This window comes from Meriones unguiculatus, chromosome 16 (assembly GCF_030254825.1).
Source record: "Meriones unguiculatus strain TT.TT164.6M chromosome 16, Bangor_MerUng_6.1, whole genome shotgun sequence".
NCBI classification, from domain to species: domain Eukaryota; kingdom Metazoa; phylum Chordata; class Mammalia; order Rodentia; family Muridae; genus Meriones; species Meriones unguiculatus.
In genome coordinates this window covers 45,077,472-45,098,025 of record NC_083363.1, presented here as the reverse complement: position 1 = coordinate 45,098,025, position 20,554 = coordinate 45,077,472, and the positions used below count along the sequence as shown (strand labels likewise).

The 20,554-nt window shown below is 39.7% G+C and overlaps 1 protein-coding gene across 3 annotated transcripts in view; it reads left to right on the top strand.

Moving 5' to 3' along the window:
* Kcnq5 (potassium voltage-gated channel subfamily Q member 5) overlaps nucleotides 1–20,554 on the top strand; it is a 563,627-nt gene that overhangs the window by 498,932 nt on the left and 44,141 nt on the right. For 2 of the 3 annotated variants that reach the window (XM_060369738.1, XM_060369737.1), the window contains one exon: nucleotides 3,567–3,787. In XM_060369738.1, coding sequence (XP_060225721.1) covers nucleotides 3,567–3,787 — 221 coding nt within the window. Of the gene's footprint in view, nucleotides 1–2,296; nucleotides 2,318–3,566; nucleotides 3,788–20,554 lie in introns of all 3 variants that reach the window. The other variant, XM_060369736.1, reaches the window with a different exon arrangement.

Genomic DNA, 20,554 nt, shown 5'->3' with positions numbered 1-20,554 from the left:
CTGAGGCGACAGTTTATAGGGTGCTTATCCTAAGAAAGGCTGACACACTAATTGTAATTGTGTATAACAGTAGCGGCGGCATTGTAGCCCTAGTGGATCGCTGCGGAGTTATGATGCCACGAGATTCCTTGGCAGGGAGCATCTAACAGCCGAGTGCATGCTGGGCCATCAGAGTGATTTGGACATCCGGTTCTAGAGAAGGATGAATTCCCTTGCAAAGAGGTTGTGCGGGCTCCCTTGAGCATGGTGCTCAGCTGGGAACACGGGATTGCGTACGGAGACGCTCCAATCAATGACCATCGTGACCTTTTGGTTACTTTCTCCAGAGAGAGACTTTCTTGTTCTCCTGGGGATCATCCTTGGCATGCTTCCTAAACACGCTGTGACAGAAAAGTCTTCCTCAAAAGTCATAGTTATAAATGTCAACAAAAACCAAGAAAGTAATGGAAATTTTTATGTGCCAGTGAAGTGTCTATAATTTTAATTGATCTGTGTTTTCAAAAACAGCCACCTAATCAGTTTACTAGACTTTTAATCAAGATGTTTTGTTGATTTCTGAAGGGGAAATGAAGTAGAACAACCAATAAGAGAAAATTTTCCATTAGAAGGCACTCAAACAAAACTTTTCCTTGGGAAAAACTCGTTCTGGTTAGGATGCTGTTCTAAACTTTCATACTATTATGTCAAAAGAGAAAAGAAAACATCACATTTTCTCTATTTCACTATGTAATTTGTTGAATTTAATTTAGATTTTTTGTTTTGGTTGGGTTTAGTATGGTTTGCTTTAGTCTAGTTTTCTCTTTGGTCTTTGAGACAAGGTTACCCTGGGTAACCTAGCCTGGTCTGAAACTTTCTTTGTAAATGGGCTAGCCTTGACTTCATAGAGGTATACCTGTCTCTGCCTCCCAAGTCCTGGGATTAAAAGCAAGAGCTACCATGCATAGCTTAGATTTTTTTTTTTAATGTTAGACATTAGCAAATCTTTCTGAAGTTTAGAAAAGCCAAAGGAATGGGGCTGGAGAGATGGCTCAGCAGTTAAGAGCATTGGCTGCTCTTCCTCGGTATTCCTAGTACCACATGGCGGCTCACAACTATTTGTAACTCCATTTCCAGGGGATCTGATGTTCTTTTCTGGTCTCTGAGCTTGAGGCATGCACAGGGTGCACAGACAGACAGACAAAGCACCCATAACACAAAATAAAATAAAACAAATTTAAAGAAAACCAAAAAGGAAATGATACCTGGAATTAACCTATCAATTTTAATCTGCTTATATTTAGAAAATGTTTCTCTACCTTTCATTGTAGAGTTAACATAAATATATTTTATAGGCACAATTTTTAAACTTTTTGTCATCACAAATAAATCATAGGAAATTTGATGTTGTTTTATTTTAGAAATTTTCTACCTTTTTTAAATTGTTAATTCCTGCAAAAGAATAAAATAGCATTTATATTAATTGTTTTGTGATTTTTTTTTTTACCAGTTTCTTGTTCATTTAGTTGGGACAGGAAAGAGATATAGCTTTCCAGCTTCCAAACTCAACCTTCTATGTAATTAGCATTAATTCCAGAAAGGTAAGAGACAAGATCAAACACAGTAAGGACATGTGGAGTGGTAGCTGTGTCTACTCGAACCAGCCACTTATTGAAATAAAAGTGCAGTAGTGAGCATATGTTTCCAGAACTAGATCATCATAAATTTAAATTATGGTACAAATGCACTGAATTTTTTTAAAGATTGGAAATTTTTATAGTTAAAAACTTTTTAAATGAAAGTAGACATTTTTATCTATCTCGGACAGATTTCTGTAAATAATTTAAGGGTTTGGGATGATATGATGGAGAACCTGGTCTGAGCATAAAAATATGTGGTCTTAAGATGTTTTCTGTTGCTGTTGTTTAATGTAATCTATCATTTAATCATACGTTTGTCAAGTATAGATAACCGCTGTGATTGATGGGGCTGTTGTACAGAACTCTTGAATTCACGTGACCCCACAACAAAACTGCCCAGCCTGCATGTGCCTTCAGCTAGTTGTGCTGGAAGTGGCTGTGTCTGCCTTGGGGACAGGAGATGTCAGCTGCATGGTCAACTCCTTTAGTGTTAACCAGTCTCTCTGACCACCATTGTCCATGATTTGATTTGTTTTCATGTAAACAAATTCACAACAATCATGGTACCTCTTTAGAGTAGCAGATGCTAAGCGGCTAGGCATGGGAAAACAAATGTGACTATCTCTTGTTAGCTGCCAAACACATATCCACTAAACACATTTGCTGTTGGCATGCTGCAGCTGGGGACAGTGGACACTGCGGTAAGTGGAAAAGACAAGGCCTTCACTTGGTCTCAGACAGTCCTTATCCATAAGCACGCTGCCTTCATCCCCCACAAAGGCTGCAGCATGACTCTCAAGAGCTGTGCTAAGCAACTCAGCCTCAGATCCATTGCCCCATTGTTGCTTCAGTCCCTGAGGAGCACTGGGCCCTTCACATTGATAACAGTATGTGGCTTTCTCACGAACAGCGCTGCCATTTATAAAAGAAGCAAGAAAACAAAGTTGAAGCATATAACACTCTCCACAGTTCACTTGATTCCTGTAAAACCCCTTAGTGACATTAGTCTTCTCTTCACACGAGCCAGAGACCTCCGCAGCATATGTCTCCATAATTCCTAACCTGCTCCTCCTAGCACATCACCCAAGACACACATCATAACCATGAGAGGCTGAAGATGCATTTCGGATCTTGGTCATTCCATGGCAGCTTGATCCGACCTAGCCTCAGAGAACAGAACATTTAAACAAATGTGATTTTTACCAGTAGCTGCCACAGCAAATCAATAGCTCGTTTCATAGCAGGAAATTGTTCCAGTGAACACCGCATCTCTTTCTGTCAATCATCTCATTCATTATATGTTGAGGCTGTCCCGCCCTGTGTAGTTTCTGTTGCCAAGAATGAAGAATGTAATGTCAAGTGTCATGCATTTAGTATATGTGTGCTGTCGATTGCTTTGAGATTGCATGAATTTATGGATTTCATAATCTTGCCTGGAATACACAATGCATGCTGAATGTAGGTACATATGTCATCATCATCCCTGTTTACCTGTAGAGGTGCTTAGGGATGACAAAGAAAGATCTCCCAAACAAAGAAACAAAAAGAACTTTAAAAAAAACAAAACAAAAAAAAAAAAAGCAAAAATGTAACAATGGAAAGGAAAGCTACAATCGCCCAACAATTGTTAAATGAATTCCAACTCATCCTAGGTTATCTTCAGTGAAATTGGGTACACAGTGCTGTACCTGGATTTTGTTTTCCTTCCTGAATAAATCCAAGAAGCATGCACATAATCATAAGAGTGAGACAGATCTCAAATGAATACAAACACCATGACTGAATAAAGTTCATTTTTTTCAATACGGAAAAATCTATTTCCACGCTCCTACTTGCTGAACACGCTCTCGCCTATCTATGTAAATGGCCTTATACTGTTTCATCTTATCATTCCACGTGGAATGCAAGGAGGTTGTTGAGATGGAATAATCATGGCTTTGTTCTCCACAGTCAGAAGCTGAGTTTTAAGGAGCGAGTGCGCATGGCTAGCCCCCGAGGACAGAGCATTAAGAGCAGACAAGCATCCGTAGGTGACAGGAGGTCTCCGAGCACAGACATCACTGCTGAGGGCAGCCCCACCAAAGTGCAGAAGAGCTGGAGTTTCAACGACCGAACCCGCTTCCGGCCCTCACTGCGCCTCAAGAGTTCACAGCCAAAGCCAGTGATAGACGGTAAGCCTGGTTCTCATAACTATTTTGAACCTGAGAGGCCGCCGTGCCATTATGAAATGATTCATTCTCTGTGGTGCCATTGAAGGTATGGAGAAGCATTCCAGGGAAAGGAATTGTTTATTCTTGTTGAAAACTTATTCATTGCCCCAGGTGAATACACAGAACATAAGTTAGTTTTGAGAAGCAACTTGGGCAGCTAACTCTGTCTCAGAGAAGGCAGGGGCCTGAAAATACAGAACAGCATTAGGGTTATCATGTGAAGACCCTGGGTTCCATGACTGCTGCCACGTGGAAGAAAGAAAGAAAGAAAGAAAGAAAGAAAGAAAGAAAGAAAGAAAGAAAGAAAGAAAGGAAGGAAGGAAGGAAGGAAGGAAGGAAGGAAGGAAGGAAGGAAGGAAGGAAGGAGGAAGGAAGGAAGGAAGGGAAGAAAGAGAGAGAAATGGAGAGGGAAAGAAAAAAAAGGAGAGAGGGAGAGAAAGAAAAGAACCATTTTGTTAATCCTCTCTTATCTGCACTTCATTTGTTTCAAGATCACCATGATCTCCTTGGTGGTATGTGTGTTGTGTCTGGCCAGCCAAGACTCAAAGTAGAAAGACTAGCAGGCACTTTGTGAGAAATATGAGAGATGACACCCTTCAAGCCACAAGGAAACTGTTCTCCCTTCTCCCACAATCCGTCCACCACAGCCTCAGACTGTTGCCTGTCGTGTTCTCCTGTGCAAAGCTCTGCAGCCTTGTGATGATGAATGAAATTCCCTCCCGAGAGGAATTAACCTGTTTTCTTTATCATCTCACGTGGCAGATGGTTTCTTGCCAACATTTTATTGAGTGACACATAATTTTCATGTTTATGAAATACTTTTTTCATTTAAAAATTAGCTTAGTTTTCCTTTTAAGTGTGCCCCCCTTGGGATTCCTCTCACTGGGCAAAGAACCAGAATCAAATAGCATCTTCCATTAATGCATACAAACTGCAGAGGCCACCAGGCCTTACGCTCTCATTCCCTAACATAACCTGTGTTTTCCCAGGCCCTCAAAGCTCAGGGGGATAAGATGAGCAACCAGGGGTCACGGATACAGTGATCACAGCTCCCTGTAGTGAATCCCTGGAACCTCGGACTGCTAGCCCCTTCCAGCTTCCTCAGAGATCCTCAGGGACCTCCCTTCCACTCTCAAGTGAGCAATACAAATCCTCCCTTCACACTTCTTCCTTCTCCTGTGTCATGTTCTTCCGCTCCTGTGTCATGTTCTCCAAATAGACCTCTAGATGCTGACCTGATGTGTCCCTACCTGGCAGAGATTATTCCTCTCATCTGAGTGGCAAGGACACGCTGATCCTGCCACGCTTTGCTTTCACCTGTTGCTCTGCTAAGCTGGGGAGTGCCTTGTCCTCCAGTGTTGTACGCTCACCATTAAGTCACTTGCAGCATCTTGAGTCACCACTGGCACAGATTTTCAGTGACCTCTAGTGCCCATACTTTGCTCCGGAGGAGGAAAATCTGAGAGCCTTTGGACAGATAAGGCTACAGTTACTGGTAACGGGCTTTCTGTTGCACTTGAAATAGACTCACTAATAAAAACAGATACATCCTTTCCATATGGTAGTTTGCCAAACATTAGACACATCCACCTACCAGTACCATCTCTAGAATACAAGTGATGCATGAAGCAGTATCAGATGTTGGAAATGATTTTTATGGGTGTGAAAGGGAGATTGCAGGCCAGATGTCATGATGCTTGCTTATAATCTGAACACTTAGGAAGCTGAGGCAGGAGATTATGAGGTCAAGGACAGTCTGGCCTACACAGCAAGACCGTATCATAACTTTTGCAACTATGTACATTTACATGTGTATTATGTACTATGAACACAGATTTATGTGTTCATATGAAAAAAGTCTGGAAAACAAATGAGAGCACAAATGTATTGTTTCTACATTTTCTTCACCTGTATTTCTTTGTACCTTTTACAAAGAATAGGCAAAGCTTTTGTAAGAAGAAATCCAAGGAGGACTTTTTGGTACATTAAAAAAAAAAAAAATCCCTTCCACGTATTGTCTCTCCCTTCCTCCTACTCTAACAGGCCTTGCATGGTTGGGTACCAAATTTTTCACTTCCAGATGATCCTTTCAGAGAAGTGAAAGGAGTATCTGGTCTCTTCTGTGGAGCAGTCCTCTCTCGTTGCATACATAGATCCTCCGAGAATGCTTAACAGCTGCAAATACAAACTAAGTTCTTTGGGTTGTCATTAAAAAAGTACCACACACCAGGGAGTTTAAACAACACAAATTCTCTTACTATGTGGGGCTACAAGTCACAGCCCAAGAGGTTAGCAAAGGTGATTCACACTAAGAGCATTTTCTTCGTGGTCTTTCTGTCTTTGCATAATCTTTTCTATCTACCTATCTGTGTCTAGTTTTTTCCTTCGTGTGAAACATAAATCATATTTGATTTAGACTCGCGTTAATAACTTCATTTTAACTTAATCAGTCACTTCTTTAAAATACCCTGCCTCTGAATGCAGTAGCATTTAGAAGTAATTGGTGTAAGGATTTCAACACATGAATTAGAAAAGGCAAACACCGTTCAGCACCTGGCAGAACTTCTGCTTATATAACAGGTTCCTTGGCAGGATGAGGGTGCCCCTGTCTTCTACCTTGACCCTGGGTTCACACTGTACTAAATATATAATTATCACACATTGCAATGGAACCTTTTTCTGATGATGTGGGATTCAAAAACCTTTACTTGTCTCCTTACTGTGAGGACATTGGCTGAGCACATTTAATTATAAAATTCAAAGAAACTGGACTTTGCACGTAGAAAGTGAATTCTAGTTGTACTGTTTGGCCAGAAGGAATGAGAATTTCAAAGACTCAGGAGAATTGGAACTACCAATCTTAGCGTTTTCTGTTCCTCCAAAGGTATCTCAGAAGTCAGCTATTAAAAAATAAAAATAAAAAGTCCTATTTTTCACCAAATCATAGATTGGAAAGGTGTCATGTCATACACTTTCTAGATCATTTCATTCAAGTGCAATTCTGTTTGCTCAGAATATAATTACTTTTCCCTGGCTGAGCCCCCTCTCAATTGATTCTGAACTCCCCAAGTGAGGACAGAACTGATTGCTGCCCTGTTGAAGTGGCTTTGAGGGCTCCTCGCTGGCAGGAGATGGTTGTTCCTGACTCCTCATTTAATCCAATAGCCAAGAGTCTTTATTTACGATTTAGCTTGAAATTGGGTCGTGGAAATTTTGAAGTATATTTTTCATAGAAAAAAAGTGAAGTAGTTATCAAGTAAATGTGGCCTTCAATTACATGTATATACATGTATATATATACATATATATGTATGTATGTATATATATATGTATGTATGTATATATATAATCTTCAGTGTCTCTCCAGGTTATGAGTATGTCTAAAATCTACTTGTTGATCATAGAATATAATACATCACAATACTGCAACATACTCTATTATCCCAAGTCTGTTCATTTGTTCACTTCTGGAGCTCTTTTCAGCTGCTCCTTTACATTTTGTTGCCCATTAGCATCCTGAAGGAGTGTGCATGAATAGAAGAATAATGAAAATCCAGACATGCCTGTGAGTTAATGACTAAAAATTACATTTTTAAAAATATCATTCAAGTACTATTTTGAATAGATGCAGAGAGAATGGACAGCCCTGTCTTGTCTCTGATTTTAGTGAAATTACTTTTTCTCCCTATTTAACTTGGTGTTGGCTATTGGCTTGCTATATATTGCTTTTATTTTGTTTAGGTATATGCCTTGTATCCCTGATCTCTCCAAGACTTTTATCATGAAGGGGTGTTGGATTTTTTTTCAAAGGCTTTTTCTGCATCTAATGAGATAATCATGTGGTTTTTCTTCACCAATTTGTTTATATGGTGGATTACATTGATGGATTTTCCTATGTTGAACCATCCCTGCATCCCTGGGATGAAGCCTACTTGATCATGGTGGATGATGTTTTCGATGTTTTCTTAGATTAGGTTTGCCAGTATTTTATTGAGTATTTTTTGCATCAATGTCCATAAGGGAGATTGGTCTAAAATTTTCTTTCTTGGTTGAGTCTATGTGTGATTTAGGTATCAGGATGACTGTGGCCTCATAAATTGAATTTGGCAGTGTTCCTTCTGTTTCTATTATGTGGAATAATTTGAGGTGTGTTGGTATTAGCTCTTCTTTGAAGGTCTAGTAGAATTCTGCACTAAAACCATCTGGTCCTGACCTTTTAAAAAATCATCTTTTTCTGAATATCAGCTATAAATGAAAAAAAAAAGGTCAGAGTCAGTCTCTAACTGTTAACAGTTCCTGATGAATCTAGCATATGGATAACGACTTGTACATGAGCTTATTAAATACCCACTTGTTTTTCTTTGTTGTGGTCTTAAGAAAATTAATGTGATATGCTAAGAAAATCACTCTGGGCATTGATGACACACACTTTTAATCTCAGACTTAAGAGACAGAGGCAGGCAGAACTCTGAGTTTGAGTCCAGCCTGGTCTACAGAGTGAGTTCCAGGGCAACCAGGGCTGAACAAAGAAAGTCTGTCTTTTTAAAAATGGGGGGAAAAAAAGAAAAGAAGGAAGAAGGAAATAAGGGAGGAAGGAAGGAGAGAGGGGGGAAAGAAGGAAGGAAGGAAGGAAGGAAGGAAGGAAGGAAGGAAGGAAGGAAGGAAGGGAAGAAGGAAGGAAGGAAGGAAGGAAGGAAGGAAGGAAGGAAGGAAGGAAGGAAGGAAGACACTCACAGTAGTCTCCCAGTCTCAGACTCATGGGTATCAAGTGAGTGGCAAGCAAGTAACTGACAGACGTTGAAGCTAGAAATGTACAAATGGCGGGAAAAAGAAAATCAGTTCTAAGTACTACAGTTGTATTCTCATAACATATATTTTAATCACAGTTACCAATATGGTAGCACGGTTACCCGAATGGCATCTTTTAATCTATTCAGCCCTATAATGACTGGGTGAAATGCTCCACTGGTAGTTTCATACCATTTGTGTCTCTGAATAATTTTAGAATTCAGGTAGCAAAGAGATTATATTTTTATCATGAGAACATAAGGATTATAACAATAGAGGTAACTTCTATTGAAACCCTTGTGGCATATATTGTTCTAAAGGCTTTATCTTTATAAATAAGTAGCATTCCCTTATTATGAAGTAGCTATACAATTACTATCACAATTCCCTAAAGGAGAAAATGAAGACTTAAAAACAAGAGACTAGTCTGAGACCTAATGGGTATAAGGAAATGCACAGCTGAATGTGCCCAGGCAACCCAACTTCACAGTTTACCTGTCCACACATAGCTAAGGTTGACTTCAGATAGATAATCTGGGCATTCTTTTCTCTTTCCAACCTTGTTCTCATTCTTCTACTTTTATTCCGTCCAGATTGCCCATGACAATAAGTCATCTTATCTTGCTCCATCTCCTCTTCCTCAAAGCCACAAGTATGAACCAGCATGCGTGTTTTAGCCAGTTCAGCATTGCTTCTGCTTAAGGGGAAAATACTATCCTGCTGTGCAATACTCAAGAATACTATTGATATCCAGATGTTTGTGAAAGATGGTCACTGTCTAAGTACAGGGCATAAGAAGGGGTCCCTTGAGCAGAATCTCTGTAAACTGAAAATGTTGAATATCTTCCAAATCTTGGATTCCCTTGCGTATTGTCCCTTTGTTCCTTCCACTATTGATATGTCTCCTTCCTTTCTTCATGTTCCTATCCCTTTAGCAAATAATGCACAATCACAGATGCATTTGGTTGTGGGCACAAATCAAGCATAACAGAATTCTTTAAACAATGACGTGATTTATATATAATAACATTATAAAGGAGTTCAGAGTCAGAAATTTTTGTTGCCTTTCTTTCTTTAAAAAAAAAATCATGTGTGTGTAAATTTGTTGTACAAAGTGATGGGTTGGGTGAGAAATTTTCCTTAACTGGTATGGTGTTCCTCTTCTGCAAAGGCAGCAGGGCAAATGGATTTCCAAGGCTAGCCTCAGCTATCTAACATGTTAGAGACCAGCCTAGAGACCCTATCCCAAAAGATGGAGGCAGTGAGGGAGGGTTGCACTGGAGAAAAGGCCCATTGATTAAGAGCACTTACAGAAGACCTGGGTTCAGTTCCCAGTATCCACGTGGAGGCCCATAATCACCACTAACTCCAGTTCCAGGGGATCTGATCCCCTTTTCTAGCTTCATGGGTGCTGCATGCAAATCGGGCAAATACATAAATATAAATACACACGCATTTAATTAATTAGTTAATTAACTAATTATTCTTTTGAAATGGGTTTTACTGTCTCACTGGCTTGCCTGGAACTCATAGAGATCCACCTGCCTATGCATCCTTCAAACTGGGATCAAAGGCATGCCTTACATGCTAAATAAATAAATAAATAAATAATTCTTTAAAACAAAGAAATTTTCATTTCAAGTGTAGCGTGTAATTTACATAGCTTATCTATACTTTCCCTGCCACCTTCAATTGCTACTAATCTTTTTGTCTCGGTTCTTCTGGTTTTATATATCTATGTTATTGAATCTAGATTATGCAAATGGGAGAAAATATTTGTTCTGTACAGAGTCTAATATACGATAATATAATATATAGCTGTGCTTGCAGTTTTGAATGAATGGGTTTATTAAGCAGCAAACAAAAGAAAAAAAAAAAGAACAGCAAGTAGCAGATAAATAGGAGCAGCAAATAGATGGCAAACGTTATCAAATCAGTTTACAACACCCGGTAGAGATGACTGAGGTATTCTGACTAGTGAACAAACAAAAATAACTTTATTAAATCAGGGGCTTACAAACATCCAGCAGAATGCAAATGGGGCAGTTGAGGCAGTCAGAGAAGCTCCCTGCTGGACTTTCTCTTCACAGATGAGCTTTCAGCCTCTATTTTCCACCCTGAATATTTTTTTATCCCATAGGACAGACGGTAGTAACCTTTCCTGGAAATACTTTACCTTCTAGCTGTTCTCAAGGATGCAGTGTTTTTAATGCCCCTGGCGCTGCTTGCTGTTTGCTCTGGTTGGGATGGGGTGTGAAGGCACAGCCTCACATTATCCTTATTATTTCTTTTTCTGCTAATCCAGAATTCAGGTTTTTTGTTTGTTTGTTTGTTTTGTTTTGTTTTGTTCTCCTTGAGATACATAATAGGTTATCTGTTGAAGATCTCTTTGATTTTTTTTAATATGTTTATAGCTACACTTTTCCCTCTCAGGGCCACTTCCATTGTGTCTCAGGTTCTGAAAAAAAAAAAAAAAGCGTTTTCATTTTCATTTGACTCCAAGACTTTAAACTTTTTCCCTTCTGATTTATTTGATGGCCCACTAAACATCAATGTAATGTTCAACCTCTTTATGTTCTTCTATTTTCTGCTGTTTCACTTGCAGTTAATTTCTAGATTATCTCTTGTGATTAGATAGAATAAACAACTTCTTGTTTTTCAGTTTTATTATCTGTAGACTTGCTTTATGGCATTAAATACAAGAAAACTGGAAAAATAAAGTTACTGGATGGTATATATTGGTGCAGGTTCTAAAAACTGATGAGAAAATGTTTGTCTGCACCTTTGAGGTAGACTGTTCTGGAGATGTAAATGTCCTGTAGGTGTCTCATGACCTATAACATCATTTCTGATATTCCTTTGTTGGTTTTAGGGTTCTGAGAATGTAATACCTAAGTACTGTAGTTACATTATTTCTCAGTTTTCCCCTCTTCACCTCCAACTCTCTCCCTCATGTTCCTCACTCCTTCTCAAATTGATGACCTCTTCATCTTTCTGATTGTTATATGTTTAAGGTACGTGTGTTTGTGTGTGTGTGTGTAAATACAGCCTGCTGAGTCCATTTAACATTGCTTATATGGACATGGGTTTAGTGCCGACCACCTGGAATTGGATAACCTATTAGAGGAATCTTTGGTGGAGAAGATTCTCTCTCTTTGTTGATATTTTAAATCTGAAATATCTGTTAACCAGAGTGCAGTATCAGTATTGTTCATTATTAATTTGTTAAAGTTGATTAGGGCCTTTATGCTCAATGGCATTTGTTTTCTAAAACTGGTTTGTCCTGATGTCCAGGACATGTATTATTTGAATTATTATATCCTCTTGGTAGATTGCTGCCTACTGTGATGCCACCTATAGTTTGTGTTTATCATGGAAAGGTTGTTTTGTTTTTCTTCAAGGACAGCATTGCTGGATACAACAGTCTGGGTTAGCAGTTGTTCTCTTTCAATGCTGGATATGCCGTTCTTTGTCCCCCTGGATCTCAGAGTTTCTGTTGAGAAACCCGCCACTGATGTGATGTTTTTACATCGTGTTTGACTAGACACCTCTGCTGCAACGGTTTCTGCTCTGCGTACTAAGGGCCTTAGATATGATATGCTGTGAGACATTTCTTTTCTGCTTCCATCCACTCGATGTTCTAAATGCCTCCTAGGGCGTGGACAACCATCTCTTTAAAAAGATGTGAGACAATTTTCTCAGTATTACTAAATATGTTTCACATGGCTTTAGCTTCCACTTCTTCGTGGTTCATGCTTGGTAACCTTTGACTTCTCATGGTGTCCAAGAACCTTGTATGTTCTATTCATATTTTCTTTCTTTTTTAATATTGCATGAATTTTCCTATTTCATCTGCCTTATCTTCAGGCCGTGGTATTTTGTCCCCTGATTCATCTGCTCTGTTGATGTGGCCTTCTACTGAGTTGTTTAACTTGTTGAGATATTTGTTCCAAAAATCTTTAATTTTTTCAGTGTGTCTATCTCTTTATTTAAACCCTCTTTTACATCCTGCATCATCTTCCTTGCTTTATTCAGCTGTTTATTTATGCTATCTTTGAATTAATTTAACAGTTTATTCAAATCCTTTTTTATTAGGTTGAGCATCATTATAATCATACTTTTTAATTCTTTGGGATTTTATCTACTTCTCTTCTATTGGAATCCATTACAGGAGCACTATTAATTTTTGAAGAAGTTGTATTTCCTTGATTTTTCATATTTCTTGGGTTTCTGTTAGGGCTAAGTCTTTGTTTGAATTTAGTTTATTAATATAATGTATTTTAATGATCTATGAGACTGATATCCAGGGCTGACTTCCAAAAGCTCCCCAGAGGCTCAGTGAAGGCAGCGTATTTAAGCTGCTGCTGAATCAACAGTCCAGTGTCAGATGTCTGCCAGAACGCTTTCCTTTGGAAGATTTCCTTCTTGTATAACAGGAACCTCTGCTGGCCACACGTACGTTTGCAGGCTGGGGACTCTACAGCTTCTTTTATGTTACCCAAACTTCCTAATTCATGTACCCTGAGTGGTTGATGCCCCCCCGCCCCCATTCCGAGGGCAAAGCAAAAAACAGCATTGAGAATGGTGGAGGGACATCTGTCTGCATGCCTTTAAAACCCACACAGCACTGAACTCCCTGCTGGAAGGATGAGGCTGTGGAAGCCAAGTGTTTAGATGGAGCTTCAGAGTACTCAGTCCCAGTGGGAAGCAAACTCATGGCAGACAGGCGAGCCAGAGATTAGGTTTCCATTGATCTCGGATTTCAGATTCCACAGCTTGCTTCAGTGGTGGACACAGCTCTTTGTCATTGAGGGAGGGGGCTACAGCCCACTGTACACTTCAAAGCCTTCGTTTGAACCCTTTTGTCTGAACGTGTTGCAATATCAATGTCTAGACCTCACCCTCCCTGTGACTGCTTCGGATGGTTCTCTCCCACCCTGTGGCTGTGTCATTAATATGTGTTCACTTCTTCAGGACAGAAGCAAAATGGGCAAGGGAGTTCCAAGCAAAGACAGAAAAGAAAAAGCTACCTTATGCCTGTGTTTCTTCTTTTAAAAAGTGCTACAACGTATCTATCCATTTGCATCTTATTTTGTAAATTTTTTTACTGTTCTGGAGAGTGGGGCCATTACTGGCAACCATGAGTCCGAAGCTTGATTTAAGATCAGGCTTTCCAGCTCTGCCCTGCAGACTATCAAAGCAGATGTTGAGACTTATGGCTAAACTTTGGGCAGAATGCAGAGAATCTTATGAAAATATGGGAAATAATAGTAAGATCTGGAGAGGACAGGAAGTCCACAAGGAGAGCAACAGAACCAAAAAATTTGAGCACAGGGCTCTTTCCTGAGACTCATACTCCAGCCAGGACCATGCATGGAGATAACCTAGAACCCCTGCACAGATGTAGCCCATGGCAGTTCAGTGTCCAAGTGGGTTCCGTAGTAATGGGAACAGGGACTGCTTCTGACATGAACTGATTGGCCTGCTCTTTGATCACCCCTCCTGAGAGGGGAGCAGCCTTACCAGGCCACAGAGGATGACAATGCAGCCACTCCTGATGAGACCTAACACACTAGGATCAAGAGGAAGAAAAAGAAACCCTCCCCTACCAGTGGACTTTGGGAGGGACATGTGTAGAGAAGGGAGAGGAAGGGAAGGGTTGGGAGGGAAGGAGGGAGGGAAGTAGAGGGGGGATACAAAGTAAAGAAAGTGTAATTAAAAATAAAATTAAATTAGAAAAAAAAGATCAGGCTTTCCTAAGGCACATGATCAATGAGAAGGGAGCTAACTGGATCTAGTTGAAGGTTAAGCTCTAAGGAATGGATATTGGAAAAGCAACACATGGAAACTTCTGATTTAGTCAAGAAAATATTTTTACCTTCATGTGAGGGAAATGATGCTGGACATATTGTATAGTAAGTTTTCTGCCCATGTATATTCTGTTCATGTAAACGTCTAGTCTTCTTAATCAAGTTTTAGAATTGTCATATATATAAACACTATGTTATAGTTATATTTACCTCCCATTACACTATCTAACCCCCTCCTTCTCCTTCTAAATATGTTTTTCTGCCAAAGTACTCCCTTTGCTACCTTTTTTTTTTTTTTACCACTGAGTATGTATAAGATTGCTTGCATAGCATGGATAGGAGTTAATTTGGTTGAGATCTGGCAGCTCAGTGGTATATAAAACTGAAGAAAATGCTATCCTCTCCCCTGGCAATCATTAATTGCCAGGAAGGGAATGGGATTTCTTGGTGGTGCCCCTGTCCATGGTAGAATGTTGAAGAGCTCAGTCATGTACAGAACCTATATGGAAATGCGTAGCTGCTCTGGATTCATGATTGCAGTGGCTATGTCCTATCTAGAGGGGTTATTTTACAGAATTGCTCCCCATCATCCATCCCTTATATTCTTTCCAGTCCTTCCTCTGCATTATTCCCTAGGTATTGGAGAAGATAATATAGATGCTCCCATTTATATCTGAACACATATTCTCTTATTCTCGGTACAATGACCAGCTACAAGTTTCAGCATTAAACATCACCCAGGGAAAGAGAGAGAGAGAATTAACAAGGTTAATGCCCAAGGTTAATAGTTGAAGGTTACAAACACAAATATTTAGTTAAAACAATAGTAGGTTCCCACCTATATAAGGACTATGACCTTCACAACCATAGGGTTTTGACCTTGGCTTACAATACCAGGCATGTATTCCTTCCTATCGTATGGTCCTCAGTTCCAATCAGAAAGCAATTAGTTACCAAGAACTACCTCCCCCCCAACCCCACCTCACCCCACCCCCGCTGCCGTTTCCACCACCACCACCACCGAAAAAAATTATGGCACCAGTAAGCACACCATGCAAGCAAGTTGGCTTTACAGCACTCATGGCCCTTATCTGGGTAAACTTGTTGATGAATGTTCTCCTCCATCAGCCTGCAGCACTGTGAACACTAGCCATCAGGGAGGGAGCTTCCGGCTTCATTTCTCTGTCCTCTGACCAAAGTGTGTGGCGTGTTGGGCAGTAGGATCTTACCATCTAATTCTGGAAGGTAGATAAGAGCAATCATTGGCAATAGCCTGTGTTGTCTTCAGAGGTTCTGGGACATGTCTAGCCAACAACTCACAGAAAGGTGTCCTTAACATGACATTGAGATCTTAGTTTAAAAGGAAAGCAGCGCTTTCCACCCGTGTAGTGTACTTGTGTTCAAAGCTCTTTTTTTTTTAATACTACTTTTTTAGTTAGCATATAAAGTAGGAGGTTTCCATATGGCCTTTTCATACATTCTTTGTTCTTGTTATTCCTCTGTTCCACTCCCACCCTTTCCCCATTCTCCTGCTCCATCTTTATTTAAAGTTTTCACATATGCTATTCCCTACCCTCTACCTTCATAGACCCTGTCATTTAAGCTCTTCCTCCTTTAATGCTTCCCTTGTCCCTTGACTCCTTTCTCGCTTTCCTGACTGCACAGTCCCTCCAGCTTAAATGCAGAAGTATAAACCGCTGAAGCTGGGACCCACATATGAGAGAGAAGAATGGTGTTTGTCCTTCTGGTCTCAAATTACCTCCTTCAGCATCTTTTCCAATTCTATCTATTCCTTTGCAAACGTCATCATTTTACTCTTTTTTATACCTGTATAAAATACCTCTGTGTGTTTGTGCCATGTGCCCACTATCTATTCACCAGTCGAATCTAGGCTAATTCCATTGCCTAACTATCATGAACAGAGCAGCAATGAGGAATATGGGCATGTAGACATCTCTGTCAAGGAATATAGTTTCCCTTGGTTTGGGTTTGGGTTTAATGCAAGAGCCATATACAGAAGGGGGCAGGGGTTCTCCTCCACTATCTTCTGTTAGAGACTTTCCATGAGACAGAAAATACAAGTACCCTAGTTTCTTGACTTTCAAAAATGGGTAAAGGAAACATGGGGGGAAAAAAACATAAGTTAGATGCTAGGAATGAGTGCATGCTTGAAATCTGTGTGCTCGAGGAGAAGCAGGAAGATTGCCAATTAGGCATGAGAGATATAGCAAGACCCTATCTCAAGACATCAAAAATGACAATAGGGAGGATTTCAACTGTCTATCTGTCCTCACACAGGGCCAGTGTATGTTACTATCCCCACCACGACTGGAAAACTGACTCAGTTGCCTTCCTCCCCACCCCATGAGCAACCCTGTGGCACCTCGCTCCTCAAACTACTTCCCTTGGTAATTCTTCTTTTGAACTGGTGATGGTGACTAGCTGGACTATACCTCAGAGAATAGCAGAAGGGTCAGAGGTGTGTCACACTTGTGAACACCTACCTAGCAAGCACAGGGCCCTGCAATGCAAAACCAAACACAGAAGTACAAATATTCAGCACAAAGTGCCAAAACCCTCAAATCCTTCTGAAAGGAGTTTATTTTCTTTATTTCTTTATTTTCTTTATTTCTTCTTTAACTTCTGTCCGGGTCCAAGACTCACCAGTGATTTGAAATCACTGAGAACACTGACAAAAGGGCGTGTTTTAACACAATGATTTTAACAATTACTATACCCTAAACTTGTATTCCCCTATGCACCTAGAGGGATATTTTCTTTCAAGCAGTAGAAATTACACAATCTCACCATTTTACCTTTGACGGTGTCATGCGCGTGGGCTTCAGTGTCACCCTGCTTTTTATACTAGTTTTCAGATAGCGCCTTCTTTTGCTTGTGTTTATCTCAAACTCCCCCACAGACATTTTGGTGTTTCTACAAAATGCCAGTTGCTACACAGCAGGTTATATTTTCCCTGGCTTTCCATAAAGCTGACCCAGCTTCATGCTGACCTTGATTATAATATTCTACCGTAGATAGTGTTGCTTGGCCCTACCTAAAAATAACTGATAATAGCTCTGCACTGTGATAACAGGTAATTTTTTTTTTTTTTTTTTTGGTGTTTTAAAACATGGCTACTTGGTTGGTTTGGATCTCATAGAGATCCACTATGATTAATGGCATGCACCATCATACCAACTCTGAGGTAATTTATTTTTAGGGAAGTCTTTTAGTAGGGCCTCTACATAGCTGGTTGGTATGGGTGTCTAACCTGTGATTCCACTGAGGATTTTACACATGCCCGTAAATGCTGTTTGTAATGCTGGAGGTTTGCATAAAGGACAAAAACAAAAGGATTTGGTAAGAGTGACTGGACTAAAGTCTGGAAATTTACACTCCACATATCTTTCTATTACATTTTCAGTTTAACCGTTATTCTAACCATGAAGAAACCTACAAAGAATACTTCAGGCCTTCACTGTTGTTAGTCAAAATCACTTCCTGTATAGGTTGTTTCCGTTGTCCTCAGGTGCCTTTTAGTCTTGCCTGCATTCTTTATTCATACATATTCCCTCCTCTTCTTCTGTGTCTCCGACACTGCTTTTGACTCCGCAAGATCTTGTCCAGGGTCTCTGGATGCAGACTCCAGGTAACAGCACTGTATTCCTGAGAAGGGTTGCATCTCAAACACTGTGGTGCTATAACAACTATACCATGAGCTTGATAGCTTATGGATAGTCAATACTCATTTCTCATTGTTCTGGAGGCTAAAAGCATGAATTCACCATGTTGACATATCCTTTGTCTGAAAAGAGCCACTTCCCCACAGTGGAAAGGCAAGGCAATTCTTAGGTCTGACTATTTGATAAGGACTTTATTCCACTCATGAGGACGATGTTCTAGTGGTTTATTCACCTCCCAAAGACTTCACCCTTTTCTGATATTTTTTTTAAATTAAGGTATAATTATATCATTTTCCTCTCTCTCTTTTCTTCTTCCAACCTTTCCCATGAACTCCTTTGCTCTTTCAAATTCATAGCCTCCATTTCCTTAATAGTTTATATATACATATATGTTTGTGTGCCTAGGGATGTATGTATATGCATAAATATTTATTTACTTATCTAGGAATATACATGTGAATACAATCTTCTCAATCCATATAAAGTTACTTGTATGTAAATGATTCAGGACTGAAAACTTGGTTGATCAGATAGCCAGTCTGTGGGCTCTTCCCTGGAAAAAGAGTCCTTTCCTTGCTCTCAGCATCCCTTAGCTGCCTACAGCTCTTTGTCTAGTGTTGAGATCCCAAAAGACTACTGATACCATTGACTTGGGGACACAAATATTCATAGGCCGTAGCCCACCATTTCTTTTACTTGTTTTTATGAAGCAACCATTTCTACAGCCAAAAAATATTCTCTGTCTTAACTGGATGGAAGTTCTACCTGGATTTTTAACCTAGAGCAAGCTCGCTGTGTATTATCAGACATGATTTATGTCAAAACAGCTCTGGGTTCTGCTTCAGCTGCTTCCCTACTATGATGAAGAGAAATTATTCTTATTGGCGAGAAATATAGTTCCCTGCCTGCACTACAAGTGGATTCTACAACCTTTCTTCCAGAAGAGTCTAAGGCAACACAAGACTTCTCCGTATAAGCTGAAACCTACTTTGTGACTTTTTGGTAAACCCAGGTTTCATCAAGAGAGCCAAGTTTGAAAATGAGAGCTTTGTATTTTGAGTCATCTGCAAAAAATATACTTCTATGCTGTACAGTGAGTCTAGCAGAGTTCAAAATGAGTCAGAATTCTGTTACTTACCTGTTGTTGCAAGTTCTTAATTTAGTGCTTTAAGGCATGCACACTTGGAAAGTTTGCATGTTCCGTGGTTGGTACCCAGGACCATCTTAGCTGGCTGCCGTCACTCTTACTCCAGTGAGGTTACAGTCTAGTACCTCGCAAGAGGTGCTGTCATTTCAAGACCCTCGAAAGAGGGTCCAACCGCAAGTTCACTCAGCCGCTCAATTGGCTGCATGTGCAGAGGACAGAATGTGCCAGTCAGAATCTGCAGTGTTTTATACCTAACCTCAGGTGATAGGTATCCCTTCCCCCGTAGGCTAATGATCACACAGGCCATGCATGCAAGAGAGAAACACCCGAAGGTGGAGGGCATCAGTAACTATCTAAAACACTCGATGGCACACATTTCTTGTACTCTATTTTGTCTCAAGCCACATGTTTCCTCCATTACTTTTTATCTTTGTCAAGAACTTTTAAAATCCAGTTCTCCTGGAGTTTAAAACACTTCTGTTACCTACCTTTCTTTGAGAGTACTTGGGTTTGTGACATTTAGCATAACCAAGGGTCTCATCACACCCTTCCTGTTTTCTTCCTATTTCACATATATACATACATATATATGAGAATATATAATATATACATACACACAAATGAATTATATGTAATATATAATTGTATAGATACAAACATAATATATATGTACACACAAATGCATTATATAATACAAATAATACAAATGCATTATATGTAATGCATTTGTTTATTTATATATTATGTTTGTATATATATATATATTAAATCACACCTATGCCCTCATCCTTGATATATATATATGTATGTATGTATGTATGTATGTATATATAGATATATAATTATATTCGATTCAATGCAAGATTTTAAATGTAATATCAAAATTTTATCATATTATCAGTGGAACAAAAAGTAAAGAAAATAAAGTGTGGAAAGGAAACTAGCTACCCAGTTGCCAAACCAATGTTTCTGACTTACAGGCTAGCACATTTGCTTGTGCAATGCATAGCACCTTTTCAACCTCATCACAAGGTGTTAGATATATTCTTGGCCATTTCACAGAGCAGAATCAGAACCAAGAGATAAGAGATACAGTTTTTAGTTCAATATAACGAAAGCCTAACCCCAGCTGTTAGACCTTCCACACCAACAGAATAGATTCCACAACTGGAAGCACTCACGCCAAGCTCGGGAGATCTGCAGCAGGGGACTTCTGGATCCTAAAGTAGATCAATCGACCATCCTTTAAGAAATTTTCTAAGCCTGGGTTTCAAAAGCCTGCTCTTCTGTCCTGATGGGA